This window comes from Cygnus atratus, chromosome 2, assembly GCF_013377495.2.
Source record: "Cygnus atratus isolate AKBS03 ecotype Queensland, Australia chromosome 2, CAtr_DNAZoo_HiC_assembly, whole genome shotgun sequence".
NCBI classification, from domain to species: domain Eukaryota; kingdom Metazoa; phylum Chordata; class Aves; order Anseriformes; family Anatidae; genus Cygnus; species Cygnus atratus.
The window spans coordinates 29,318,016-29,332,750 of record NC_066363.1 but is presented as its reverse complement, the minus strand read 5'-3'; the positions used below and the strand labels follow the sequence as shown (position 1 = coordinate 29,332,750).

Here is a 14,735-nt window from a genome sequence, read left to right as displayed (position 1 = left end):
CAACAATCAGATACATGTTCTTAGGCATTTTTTTCCATTATTTGAGTGGATAGTCTATATACAATAATCGGATAGCCTATATATGAAGAATTTCATCACAGGAAAATTCAGACTGGAAGGGGTCTCAGGATGCTATCAACTCCATCCTCCTGCTTAAAGGTCGGTTGTGAGTTCTGTTCAACTCACTCACCAATTAATTTAGGGTGTTAATAGCAGCATATAAGCTGCTATTCTTTTCATATTACCTTATGTGAAAACACATACTGAAAGCCAAGGTAGCTATATCCATGTTCCAAAAGAATGAAACATGAACTCCTGCAGCAGCTGGGGAGTCAAGGGATTTCCACGTTAGAGCCCTAGACCCTAGACTCATAGAATTCAATATTACCAAAGTCAGAAATTGGAGAAGTATGTAAAACAGAAGATGCAATTCCCCCAAAATGAGAAACAGAACCTCTTCTCCAGCCTGGATGACATCAGGAACAGGGTGTAAGAGTCTAACTGCTGAGGCATTGATTACAAATTCTTTCCTTCAGGATTTTTGCCACAGTTGATGGTCTCCTGCTTGGAGGAGTAGTCACTTCACTGTAAACCTTAATTTAACAATCTTAATCCCCTTCCTACATCCCAGCTCCAAAACCTACACTCTCCTGAGGGCTCCTGCTTCTCCTCACTTCCCTGACCTTTCCTGATCTTTCACTGACCTTGTTCTGGTGTTGGTGGTTTTGCCTGTTTATTTTCACCTGGTGTCTTTAGAGCTGGAAAGTGAGTAAGCTGTGTGGTTGAAATGCTTCCAATGAACAGTGAGTACTTTATTTATTCCATCACCCTATGCTCAGTTTTGTTAAGATAACAAAACTTCATATCTTCATATCTATCATAACTTATAGTATGAAGATAACTTCAGCCCATTCCCAAGTAGCGCTTAACAATGTCTGTTCCTTTATTAACAGAAACGCCAATCAACTCTGAGTTTCATGGCTTTCTGTACTTTGATCTGCAAACTGTAACTCTTCATAGTTAAAACAATGTTTAATTTCAATAAAGTCTCAGTTCTTTTGGTGTGTAGATGCAATGCATTTTTACAAGCCCTTGAATAAAGTAATTTATTGTTAATTAATGTTGTCACATTTATAATGGAAATATCTACTGTTTTTGCTGTGCCATTCAAATAATACTAGAATTTATTGAAATAATCACATATGACTTCCTTAACAGAGGTATATGTTCCTTTTTTTGTTTTTATAAGTATATTGCAACTCTTGCTTATAAGAGAAAATATCTCCTTTGTTACAGACAACCAACCTCCAGTGCTTGAAACTTTTCAGGATATGCTACAGACTTTTTATGGAGAAGACTTTGTATATCAGTTCTTGGCTTCAGATGCAGAGGGCTCTGCTATTCTTTTCACATTGGAGTCTGGTCCTGAAGGTGCCAGTCTTTCCCCATCAGGTCTCCTTTTGTGGAAAGCTGTGTCAAAGAATCCCCATAAATTAACATTCTCTTTGACAGATGACTGCAATGCGGAGACTAAGGTAGAAATAGAGGTAATTAATTTTATAGTAAAAAGACACGTGCTAGTAAGATGTTTACAATACCTAATTACAAAGTCATTGCTAGTTCATAAAAAGAGAAAACTGTCTTATTGGGCATGTCTTGTAGGTCAGGGTAAAATCGTGTGATTGCCTAAATAATGGCTCATGTGTGACAAACATTAATTTCCCACCTGGAAGTGGAAGATACCTCTGTGTGTGTGTGGCTGGATTTGAAGGTGATCTCTGTCAAGTGAATACTGATGACTGTAAACTTAACCAGTGTGGTATTGGCAGATGTGTGGATGGAATAAACAGCTATTACTGTGAATGTCCACCTGAACTTCAAGGTAAACTACTACTTTATTTACACACATCTATCACACTTAGTGACTAATAGGAGTTTTTAATTTCATGTCTGATTATTTTTAAATTTTTGACTGAAAATAGTTTACTGTTTCTATGAAGAAATTTTAAGGTCTTGTGATTTATGTTATACTTCAAGATTTTTCTTGCATGAATGCAAGGGTAGATTATAGTGAAAGAGCAAGTGATTATGAGAGCAAATTTTCCATGTTTTCCTCTGGTGAATGTGATGAAATAGGAGTGGTGGGTTTGGTTACAGTGTGGTTCCTCCCATGCCTGCGGATAAAACAGTTCACAGAGCCCATCCTCTTCGTTTTCCTCAATAAGCAAGATACTTGGCATATGATGATAAAACATGCATAGCAAACCTAGTCAGCTGTACACATTAGATATACTGAAATACGTTGATGTACTTAATAGATGCATGTCTTTATGTTCATCATCTGCATACATTGTGCTTTTATCACTTATAGGCATACTGTCAAAGTCTGGTAACAACAATATTATAAAAATCTGTATTTGAATGCAGGTAAAAATTGTCAGGATGATGTAGATGAATGCCTTTCCAGTCCTTGCTTTCCTGGAGTATTTTGCTTCAACACTTTTGGTTCTTACTATTGTGGTCCATGCCCGAATAATCTACATGGAGATGGGAAATCCTGTTATGGTAAAATGATCTATTTTTTAGAAGAATGCTATTATCTTACTGTAGTCAGATAAAATATCTTTGGTTGTGCTATATGTTTCTAACAGTAACTTAGAACTCCTAATTGGCAAAAAAATTGGTTTTCTCTGACTGCTGAGATTGAATCTCAGTTGTTCAAAACATTGGAAGACAGTGGGTCACATAGTAGTAAAACCCTTTTTCAGGTGATTAGAAAAAATAGTTACAAAATGTCCAAAATTGTTTATCTAAAACTAGAATGGCATGTGATGTATTTTTTTTCCTGCATAATACCAGTAATTGTTGACAAAATGCTTTCCTATTAGACTGCTTAACATTGAACTGTTTATTCAAAGCAAGACAGTTGCGAAATAAGGTGTCTAAACATCTATTTACTGTCTATTGTGCAAGTCCTGAATAACTTGTATTTTTAAAACACTCCACTGAAAACCTTTAAGAAACAATTTTTACTCTTCACCTGCTTTCTAAATTGAATTATTTTATGTACTAAAACTTTTCAATTTATTTGCTGTTGAAACAAAAGCAACTATTACCGTTCCTCCTCATCTGTTGTTTTTAGAAACCTTTGAAGACATTTCTGTTGAAAGAAAGGATTCCACAGGAGAAATTGAAGGTAATAAAGGTGATTTTTTTTTTATGACGACAGTGAAATTTCTGATTCATACCAATACGAATATAGCTGGTAAATTAAAGGTTTTAGTAAGTTTTATTTTACTCACTTTTATTTTTCAGTTTTAATTTAATTCATTACTTGGGTTGCATTCCTATTTCTGATCTTACAAATGACACTGAAATGTCAATATCAACAGATCCCTTAGGTCTGTCAAGTCATTTCATTGACAGGGTGATGTATGACATTCTTTCTGTTGCCTTTTGTTTTTGTGACTAACCACAGACATACAATAGGTAACATGGGGAATAGGGACATCTGTTACATGAGATAAGCAAAAGTTTATGGCATTATGTTGAATGCCATTTTCATACTTTAACTCAACAGAAAGGTGAAGGATATGGCAAATGGATGTCCTTAATTCCAAAACTCTGTAAATGCTCTTGCTGGCATTTCCAGCTCTATGCCTGCTGGGGCTTTATTCACAGGGAATTCTCCCTGGTTGTCTTTTCCCTTTATCACTGACTTGTTAGCAGGGCAGGAGGAACGTTCTCTCACTCAATTGCCAGCGCTGGATAATTCTTCATCAACTGCAAAGTATTTTGCTTTTCAGCAAATAAAAATAAATAAATAAATAAATCAGAGAAATAGCACTTATAAGATTTGGGGAAGTTTAACTTTTTGTTGACAGTTTTCTAATACTGTTCAAAATGGGGTTAGGGACAAATCTTAAGTTAGGTTGAACAATCTCCTCCAGCTCAATTCCTGCTCAGACCCATAATGCTAAAAGCCCATATAATTAATTATATTATAATAATTACAATGCCACATTCCTTTCCACGATCCACCAGAACACCCACTTTTCCTGGGCAGAACATGGGGCACTTCTCATTCATTTTACACTGCTGTCAAAGAGAAGGCTGAGTCCATCTCTGTCACTTATAAAACACATGTAACATCCCAGTAATAAAAACCTTTACAAAAGTGAAGAAAAAAGTTTGGAGAATTCTCAGATTTCTCTGAAATAACTAAACTGATAAAGTAATGTATAATACTTTTGCTAAAAGGTGATGGATTATTCATGTAAATACTGTTGATAATGCATCAGTAAGTATAAATGTATGTACATATATTTTGTGACTAAATATCTGCTTCTAGACTCTAGGTTTATTACCTGCACTTAGATACACAGGTGAACAACAAGCAGTATCTTTTGTTTAAGCTCTCTGTTGCAGTTATCTAGGTGGTAGCAATATATAGTGCTGGTAATTTGCTCTGACAGTAGGGCTGTTTATTGCCCCAACACACGAAAATCTCTAGCTGCGTGCCTCATATATGTGGTGCTTTCTCCTTATCTTCCATCCATGAAAAGGCCATGGTGAATGTGGGAAAGGAGGTAGCCAAAGTACCTTCATCTGCTCTGATTCTGCCAGCTAGGAGTTATGTTCTACTGGGTACTTGTATTCTGGTGTACCATAGGAGGATAGGCTTTCTGAAGCACACAATGAATGGGTTGTATGTTTTTCTGCTCAGAAGAAGTTCCCCACCCTTGACAGAAATAAGCCCTGATATATTTCTGTATTTTTCTTCTCCTTTATTTCTAATATTCTGTAGGTTTTCAACAGTCATCCTTTGACAAGGTTTTCAGCATCTCAAGCTATATTCCTAGTTCTACAGATATCCCTGAGAGATTTGTTTCTCGAGAAATGGCCAGTAGCAGCACTCCACCTGCCTCCACAGTAAAAACAGTCACCTCTTGGAAGTCATTTAATTCTCAGAGAAGTGCTTCTGTACAACCAGCTGTTACTGGAAACGTTGTTCACGCTCTCAGCATCACCAACAGTCACCTTACTAACACAGAAGGGAGTTCCTCAGTAAACACTGTGGTGACCACTTCAGCAAGGAGCCATGCTATATCACCTGAGAAGAAAACAAGGGCACAAGGTGAGCCCTACAGTTATTCTGAGACTCACAAGAAGGCTTCTTTTAGCAGCACAACAGATAAAAGCAAAGAGCTTTCTTTGCCAAACAAAGTATTCAGAGGCAGAAATGCTCACAAGGTTCAGTACCTGTTAGCCAAGCATAAAGCAAGTCCTTTACCTGTTGTTCTTGTTAAAGTGACTGTCCCACCAAAAATGCTTCCTGAAGATTCTGATGAAATCACGGTTCCTAAAGCAGTCACTTGTGCTGATTTACCCTGTTTTCCTGGAGTATCTTGTGAGCCAAGTCGGGATGGAAGTGTCAAGTGTGGTCGTTGTCCTTATGGTTATTACGGAGATGGCTTCACTTGCAGAGGTATTGCAAATAACTGTACCAAATGTTTTTTTTTTCTGAAGAAGGATCTCATGATCTCTTTTAACCTGAAAGTTCATTGTTACTGTGTGATCACTGAAATGCAAATAACATTGAATTTCCTCATTTCTGCTTATTGATATTGGCATAGCTTACAGGCTATTAGTTGTATGGATGCACTTAATATTTTTCTAATGTACCTCAGGCTCCTCACGTACAGGAAGGGACATAACTGATTGTATGTGATACGTTTACCTTGCTAGGCAAGACACAGTTATGCTGAAATGCCACTGTCTGTTTCCTTATTCCTTCCATTGTTCTCTTACTTGCCTTTCAGCAATATGTAGACAAACATGTGGCAAAAATATGGAGTGTGTGGCGCCCAATATTTGCAAATGCAAGCCTGGTTATGGTGGTTATAACTGTCAGACTGGTGAGTATGGTATTTTGATTTAGCCCGTGGTAACTCGTATCAATACATTAATGATTTCAAGATTGTTGTTGACTACACACAGCTTTATGCAGACCTGATTGCAAAAACCATGGGAAGTGCATTAAGCCCAATGTCTGTGAATGTCTATCAGGATTCAGTGGCTCCACTTGTGAGGAAGGTAAACAAAATATTTTCTACTCTTGAATCAATAAATGCCCAAAGGGTACTGTAAATGACTTTCGTAACTGTGCATTCTAACAGGAAAGATGTGTGTTAATTTTACTTTAACAGAGATTCCTATGTTTAATAAGTTATGACAGCACAATACCATATTTTGATTTCTGGCACCTTCAGTACAGTGTTAATCTAAAAATCATGAAAAAAATTGTTTGGTTGTTTTTTATTTATCACTCACTTCTGAGCAAGCAGATTTACTGTGCTTTATCCACTGGATGTTTGTTCAGAGTTACCTTCTCCACTTCACCCTTTCAGCACCTTTTAGGAAAACGAAGGTCATTGAATCTCACCTCATTTTCATGTGCATGCATGTGCATTCCTAGCAGATAATGACCTGTGGCGAAAATCCAGTCCCTCTGGGGACTCTCTGGGAATCTGTGCTAGACACCTTCACTTAGGCATTGCCATCCCTAAATTGGCACATACAAATCTCTGTCTCTTTGAGGATGAGAGTAAGAATACAAAAGGATGTCTCAAACAACCCTCTGAATTCTTTATACTTCAGTGAAGAACAATTTTGAAATACCTCCATGTAAATACTATCTTCTCTCTACTGACTGTATAGAGAATACTAGTTGTCTTCAGGTGGTGACCCACTTTGCTTACTTGTGATTTATTTCTCTGTAAGTACAAGTGTTCCAAATCCTCTTAGGAGGAGTTCCTAATGGCACGTAATGGTGACACCCTGTGGTGGTTTCACACTGCTGGGCAGCTGAAATTCCACGACAACCACTCTCAATCCTCAAAGGAAGAGAGGGAGACAATATGATGGAAAAGGGCTCGAGGGTTCAGATAAGGGCAGGGAGATCACCCATCAGTTACTGTCACAGACAAAACAGATTCAGCATATGGAGATTTATGTAATTTATTGCCCATTGCTAATAACAGACTAGAGTAGTGAGAAGCTAAAAACAAACTAAAAACACCTTCCCCCCCATCCAACCTCTTCTACCTCCTCCCCCTGAGCAGCACAGGGGAACAGGGAATGGGGGCTGCGGTCAGTCCCTGTCGCTTCGTCTCCTCAGCTCCCTCATGGTCACTCTCTACCCCTGCTCCATGTGGGAATACTAAGGTCCTGTCTGGAAATTGTCTTATGTTTCCTTTCTTTGGGATGACCATCGACGTTGGGACTCTGTGTGCTCTGTTGGAATTAAATTCTTGTTGTTTGTTCTTGTCAAAAGCATTATGTATTTATTTCTAGTTCTTTCCTCACTGTCAATTATTAACATTTCCCTTTTGCTAAAGCATAACCAATCCATGCATCTTCTTAGAGGCAGTTTCTTGAACAGCATAATTCTGTATCTGCAGCACATTGTAAACCACCCTGTAAAAATGGAGGCACGTGCTTGGCCAGAAACCTCTGTACCTGCCCATATGGTTTTGTGGGACCAAGATGTGATACACGTAAGTGAAAAAGCGTAAGTGAAAAATACAGAACATTTCTTTTGTTCTTTTGGAGCAACAAAGCAAATTATGGTTAATATTTTTGATGTGCTTAGTCTAATGCTAGCAAATGATGTAAAACTGTGCCTCTTTGAAGGCTCCCGTACTTGGGCTTTACGAACATTAATTAGACAGTATTTGTCTATAACTTTTTAAAACATACTACACTATAAAACGTTTTTTAATTTAGGGAACATGAACATGGAAACGTTGAGCTTGTGGAGCATGAGACACCTACTTTCACAACAGATGATTAATGTTAAATTGATTAATTGCTGAGATATGTCCAGAAGCTAGTATCAGTGAATGGCAGATCAGAAAAATTGTGATACCAGAAAACTGAATTAAGAAGCACACTGTGGGATCTTTTCTGAGCTGTCGTGAAAATTGGAGAACTTGCTGTGATTGTAGCTGAAAAATTGAGATTAGTCTCACATCAATCATCTTTTATATACTAAATTCTACATGCTACAATTTGGCAATCCCAGATTTAGAGTAGATTTCATACTGGTAATTCATATCATTCAGAGACTCCGAGTTTAGTCATGCTGTTTGTATATAATTCACCTGAATGAGCTACTGCATTATTGACCTTTATTTGAAAAAGAGTTTTGTTTGTCTTTTCCTCAAATCCCAGGACTCTGCACTCTCACTTTTCCTTATTTTGGTTTCAATTGCAACACACAAAAAAATCTGCTCTTTGTTAGGTAAGACTAAAGAGATGTTGTCCTGGAAAAAAAAAGATTCATGGTTTTCCACAGCCATGATATTTTAATGTCTTTGCCTGTTAGTCTTGTGTCGCTCTATCCGTGCAGCCACACTTGCTGAAGTGATGGACACTTGAGTGACCTTCCTTGGAGCTCATCAAATCCATATTGTAATCTGAACATATCTTAGTCTTGGATTTCCTTTTCATAGATTTGTTTAGTTCTTTAACACTAAATAAAACGAGATGGATAGTGGATAATTACATGGAAGGATGCGTCATCTACCTCTAGTGCTAGCTTTGAGTCTGGATCAATCTGTTCAGCAATTCATCTGGAATTATGGAATCGAGGAATTGTATGTAATTTCCAGTGATAGTATCTGGGAAAGAACTCAAAAATGAATTAAGCATAAAGCTGTAGCATATTTACTTTTATATATACATATTTTTTAACGTTGTTTTCCTTGTTTGCTTGGATGGCAGTGGTTTGCAACAGACACTGTGAAAATGGTGGTGAATGTCTCGCTCCAGACACCTGCCAGTGTAAACCTGGATGGTACGGACCTACATGCAGTACAGGTAACACGGGATAGTCCCCGTCATGGACTCCTGCATGTTCCACGGTCCTGGGAGAGTGTATGCAGAACTCTCTCTTCATCGTTTGAAATTTGGACCCATGTGGCTCAGACAGCAGCACTGGGTGGCTGCTGACTGCTGGGGAGCTCCTGCATGTCTCATCTCTGCATGTTAGTTCTGCTGCTAGTAGCAGCTCTAGGAAATCTAGTACAGATCCCAAAGGTTGCGTAGAGATTTTAAGTTGACCGTGTAACCTGCACTTATCTGAGGTATTTAACCGCCATCCTTGCAACAGAAGCAGATATCTTACAGACTTCATTTTGTTGTCACACTTCTCACTCTTCCTCACCCTGTTTGTGCAGCGATGTGTGACCCTGTGTGTCTTAATGGTGGCTCCTGTACTAAGCCAGATGTTTGCCTCTGCCCACATGGATTCTTTGGTGCCCAGTGTCAGAATGGTAATCTTTTTTTTCTATTAGCTGCCATTAAATCTATGAGAAAACATTGTTAGCTTAAGACACAGAATTCATAATCAAGTCACGTACCTGAAAAACGGTGCAAAACAGATTTCTTTTTTTAAAATTTGCTTTCTTTGTCTTGCACTCAACTCTTGAGCAGCGTTCAACCAGTTGACCTGTTGTATTGTACATTATATAGTCTGGTTACTTGTGTATGCACACACAACCCTGACACCTCCTTATTTTATTCTGTATTTGCTTTTGATGGCCATCAGTATGATTTTTACTAGACAGGCCTGATAGTTCTGAAGATCTATATAAATTATCAAAATTTTAGTGTTGCAGTCTTGTTTCCTACAAGTATATTACAAAGGCAAACAAAACGCAAACCACAGCCTTTCTCTTTTGTATCTTTTAGCTGTTTGCAGCCCGCCTTGTAAGAATGGTGGTCATTGCATGAGAAACAATGTCTGTGCTTGTCCTGATGGCTACACAGGCAGAAGATGTGAAAAAAGTAAGCCAGTGTTGAAATCCTTCCAGGGTCTGAAAATAACTGATCAATTATTTTGTAAACCATTAAATGTATTAAACAGCAAATGTTTTTGACTTTAAGGTATCTGTGAGCCAAGATGCATGAATGGAGGAAGATGTGTAGGGCCAAATGTTTGCTCTTGTCCTTCAGGGTGGGGAGGAAAAAGATGTAACACACGTAAGTATTGTAGTTAAGAGGAGAACCCCACCTTAAATGTAATATATGATTAAAGGACCGCTCTGTCCACATAGATAATATGAACTTAGTGCTAAAGAACTCTTAAATATACACACATTGGAAAATAATGGTCTATAACTTCGCAACAAAATTTTGGATAGGGAACTAATAATACCATGCAGCCCTTAGGCTAAATCATGTGACCAAAATATCTTTTTAATTCTTGCATAGTATATAATATTTGTTTCTTTCTTGATTCTTGTCTAAATAAGAAGCATCTGTATTTTTGAATAAATACAACTGCAAAGAGCTAAGTCAACGAAATGAAAGACTTTCAATTTGTGCTGTAGGTCATAGAACCAAATATCATAGAAAGAGAAGTACAGTGAAACACTGTAAAACTGGGAACATAGTGGGAAATAAGTGGAATAGAAGAGGCAATGGCCACAAACTATAGGAAAGGTAGAAACAGGGCTGTAATGGTAGCACAGCTGTGGTTCACATTGTATCTTAATGAAGTTATTGATGGCACATAAATAAAATGTGGCAGCTTGAATAAAAGTAGAGTCTGCATGAAAATCAGCATAAGGATGGATGATAGAAATCCAACAGATAAAACGTTAATGTCTGTCATAGTACCCCACCTGAGGCTCAGATATTGATGTGGCCGGTGAGTTCTCTAATGGCATGGAAGAAAAAACATTTCCCATGTTTTTCCTTCTTTAATTCTTGGAAAGTTTTATTGGAAAAAAAAATCACCCATATTGACAGGGGTTAGATATTCTTAGACGTTGTAGAAAAGAGATTTCATCATCAAATAGTCAGTTAACCAGTGAGAAATAATAGTGCTTTAGATTGTGGCTTAATAAGCAGGAAAGAACGTGCAGAAAACATAGGTCACAGGAAATAATTTTGGATCAAATATTCATGGGTTGATTCACTGTGAATTAAACTGCATGATAGACAAAAGATCTTCCACTAAGGTTTGGATTTTAGAAAGGTATATTTGGAAAAAAAAAAGCAAGAACATTTAGTGGCGTTGACTTAATTCAGTATTTCTGGCTTCTGTAGCTGTCTATGATGCATCAGAACATCTCAGTGCCTTCGTGGGCCTTTTTTATTCTGGTTCCCTCTTCAATAACGTGTTGATCTTATGTTTTCAGTGAAGGGGAGGTGACTTTTGTGCATGAAAAGCATTCAACATCTACTGGGCAACCTGAAATGTATATAATAAGTAAAAGTAACAACTTGGGATATAACCAAACTTTGTGATGATGTTTGTGCAGCCATCTGTCTTCAGGAATGTAAGAATGGAGGGGAATGTATTGGACCAAGCATGTGCCATTGTCCTCCGCAGTGGGAAGGAATCCAGTGTCAAACACGTAAGTTTACAGTATGGGCCACATCGTTCTTTCTGCTTCAGCACATTTTAGAATGCTTCAGAAATGCCCAGTGCCTAGAAGTCCTATTCCTTGGTTGTATTTTAACCCAAATCTGTGTCAAAGGCAGGACAGAGAGTAGATATTCCTGTGCCCATTTTGAAGCCCTCAAGAATACAAACGTACCCTGGAACCATGGCTATACGCAGTGGATTGCTAACACCATAGGCTGCTGAAAAGGCCTAAGAGAGCATTGCAATAGCCTGAAACAGTAGGATGCTTTAAAATACACCTTACTTATGTCCCTCTCTCCACACATTTATGCTTTCAGTATGTTCCCATATTAAATCTGTATCTTTGTATAAATGGACAGGCATTAAAGCATTGTTGCTTCCATGTGAGTGTGAAGTTTCCTTACACTAAGGGTTTTTCTGCTGTGAAAATACCTACCAAGTTCTCAGCTCCTTTATGCTAGTAAACTATATTGAGATTGTAGCCACTTTCTTCACTAAGTTTTCATTACTAAAGCTACATCTCTCTCTCTCGGTATAGCTGTGTGCAATCAGAAATGTCTGTTTGGAGGCAAGTGTGTGTCACCTAATGTATGCTCCTGTCGCCCTGGTTATACTGGAGTCCTCTGTGGGAAGAGAATTCAGGTAAGTAAATGTCAAAATGCCATCACAGATGTGGAAATTTGGAAGTTGTTATTTAGCCCTCATCCAACGAAGCAGCACCAAAGATACCAAGCGTTTGTCTAATTTTTTCATTTCAATGTATAGTGAGGGTAACTTCCTAAAATTCTTGAGTTATTCCAGTATTTTATGAACTCTCATACTCATACTTACAGAATTCTTCCCAACACTTAAAGTAAATTTCCTTTGTTTCTAATTAAGGTGATTATCTCTCTTCCTGCTGCAGGCGATGACTTGATATTTACTCTTTTCATAACGAATTTCATTCTTTTCTGGAGTCTGGCCCCATTTAGGGGAAAAGTATCCCACTGCTGAATTGCTTGGCTTGTATGATGTCAAGCCCTGATCTCTTTTTTTTTTTTTTTAACTAACAAACAAACTAACTACTCTGTCACTCTTTTCATCAAACTCTTTCATGCAAACATTTATTATTAGCTTTACTTTCTTGCATGATAGTGAACGATGACCATTTCTCTGCTTTGTCTTGTCATTTTCTGTTATATTCCTTCTGCTTGGGCATTATCTTTCACTTAATTATATAACTTTTAATTAAACATTTCATTACAATTTTGTGACATCTGAAGTAGAAAGCATTCTACATTTCTCTGCATCATCTGTGACTTTCCTTTTCTTTTAATTTCAGCATATTTAGACATTTTTCTGATGCCGGTAGAATTCACTTGGAGGAGCTGGAACATACCTGGTTTTCATACTGCATGCTGGTGCTATTCCTTTACATCCATCTTTAATTACATGCCACTGTGTTTTTTAAAAAACATTCAGCTTTTTGGTCTGCTGCAGCCAAGAGTGTAGCCTATCCTTCCCCTCTTTCCTTCCTTTGCCATGTACTGTCTTTTAAGGTAAAGCCTATACTGTGACTACTAGATATGCAGACATTTTTTTTAGTGAGGAGTAAGCTTAAAAAAAAAAAGGGGGGGGGAAGAATAATAGCAATATAGCAATAGGTTTACTTTCATCTAAGCTTTAATTTCTCCCAGTTGAAACTACTGGGAGTTCAGATCCTCTTTCTGTTTTATCAAGTACCATATATAATGCCATTAACATTTGTGTTCAGGTATCAGATAATTTGCCAGAGATGGGGTAAATATTTTTAAGAAATTGGAACAATAAATAACTGCTCATATACGCTTCAAAAATAGAAAACTACACATATTGATCACCATAAAGATGATAGGACTGTAATGTTTGTGGTATGGATTTCCAAAATGTGACTTAAAATTAAATAATTTAGATTAAATGTCTACATAAATACATCCTTCAATGCATTAGTATATCTTTAATCTAGAAAATACATTTCTGGTCAGTTTGACAGTGCTATACCTTGATGAAAATGGCACATTTTTTCTCAAATTTTTCTTTCTCAAACAAATGAACAATCTATATGCACAAACTGATCTTGACGTTGTTTCTTTCCATATCAGGAAAGCAGAGATTCATTAAAATTGTTTCTTCAATAGGCAGGTCCAGTTAAAGTCTCTTTACATTTATTTATTTTTCCCTCCAAGGTACAAAAACATCATGGATGAAGAAAAGAAGTATACCAATTAAATGCTGCATGGATATATGAGACTTGAAAATACCAAGAAGTTTTGAAGGCATTCACAGAGTTTATTTAAATGAAAGGGATATCCAGAACATTAGTTTAAAAAATTCATGTTACAGTCATGAATTTTTGAAGAGCCTTAGTACAACAACTTTAGTACAACAATCTTGTAATTGTAACACGTGTTTTTTTGTTTTTTTTTGCTACCTCAGAGCCTCTGATTCTTCACTGGACTCGCAGATTTCATGAACCATGCACACACAAAATTCTTCAGTCGGTTGATGTAGTCAGCTGGACTATGATCTTTCCTTTTTGGGAGTGAGACTGGAGTATCTGCTGAGCATCTCCAGGACAGTAGGGTACACATAATCACTTGTGAATGGTACATTCTGGTTTTAAATGTTGTTTACATCGATATTATTTGGCTGCATACAGAAGACAAAGCAGAGCTATTTTTTCTTCATCTTGTATTTGCATTGCTCTGACTTACTGGTAGTGAGGAAGAAGGGGGAACCCAAAACAAGACTTCAGTAGCAGCAATGCAGCCAGGGCCCTATGTCTCATCAACAGTCAACCAGCAGCAGAATAAATCTGGTTTCAAGGTAACAAGTCTTCTTCATTACTTACCCACACATGCGTGAGTACAGGATGAATGCTGTGTCCATAAGACTTTTATGCTTCTTTTTTTGAAATAGCATTTGGAAAGATGAGGAAATAGAGGCTTTTAGAGAAAAATGACAATGTTTTACTCAGAGATGTCCCATGCTGAACCTTAAAATAGGAACTGACAAGAGTAGGCATTTGCTGCACGTCATGCCATCTGTATGTATCAAATCAGAAACTGTTTGTAAGCACTCCATATGGATATTTTTTTCACATTACCTATTGTTCCAATCAATTGTTATCAGCAACCATAAGCCAGATAACTTTTGAACAAATAAAATTCTCGTTTTTCTCAAGTTTCCTTCTTTCTTCTACCTTCCCCTAGAGGTGCGAAAGCCATTTCAATTCCTGCGGCAACTGAGTTCTGGTAATGGACACAAAATTCCCTTT

General features: G+C 37.4%; 1 protein-coding gene across 1 annotated transcript in view; it reads left to right on the top strand.

Annotated features, from left to right (window-relative positions):
• The window catches only part of VWDE (von Willebrand factor D and EGF domains), a 42,284-nt gene extending 27,755 nt beyond the window's left edge, over positions 1–14,529 (top strand). Inside the window, exons 16-30 of the mRNA XM_050708432.1 lie at positions 1,297–1,547; positions 1,663–1,882; positions 2,428–2,565; positions 3,143–3,196; positions 4,808–5,488; positions 5,823–5,918; positions 6,001–6,096; positions 7,464–7,559; positions 8,788–8,883; positions 9,243–9,338; positions 9,757–9,852; positions 9,952–10,047; positions 11,334–11,429; positions 11,979–12,082; positions 13,645–14,529. Of these exons, the coding sequence (XP_050564389.1) occupies positions 1,297–1,547; positions 1,663–1,882; positions 2,428–2,565; positions 3,143–3,196; positions 4,808–5,488; positions 5,823–5,918; positions 6,001–6,096; positions 7,464–7,559; positions 8,788–8,883; positions 9,243–9,338; positions 9,757–9,852; positions 9,952–10,047; positions 11,334–11,429; positions 11,979–12,082; positions 13,645–13,665 (2,237 nt within the window). The 3' untranslated portion in view covers positions 13,666–14,529. The remainder of the gene's footprint in view (positions 1–1,296; positions 1,548–1,662; positions 1,883–2,427; positions 2,566–3,142; positions 3,197–4,807; positions 5,489–5,822; positions 5,919–6,000; positions 6,097–7,463; positions 7,560–8,787; positions 8,884–9,242; positions 9,339–9,756; positions 9,853–9,951; positions 10,048–11,333; positions 11,430–11,978; positions 12,083–13,644) is intronic.
• The last annotated feature ends 206 nt before the right edge of the window (positions 14,530–14,735 follow it).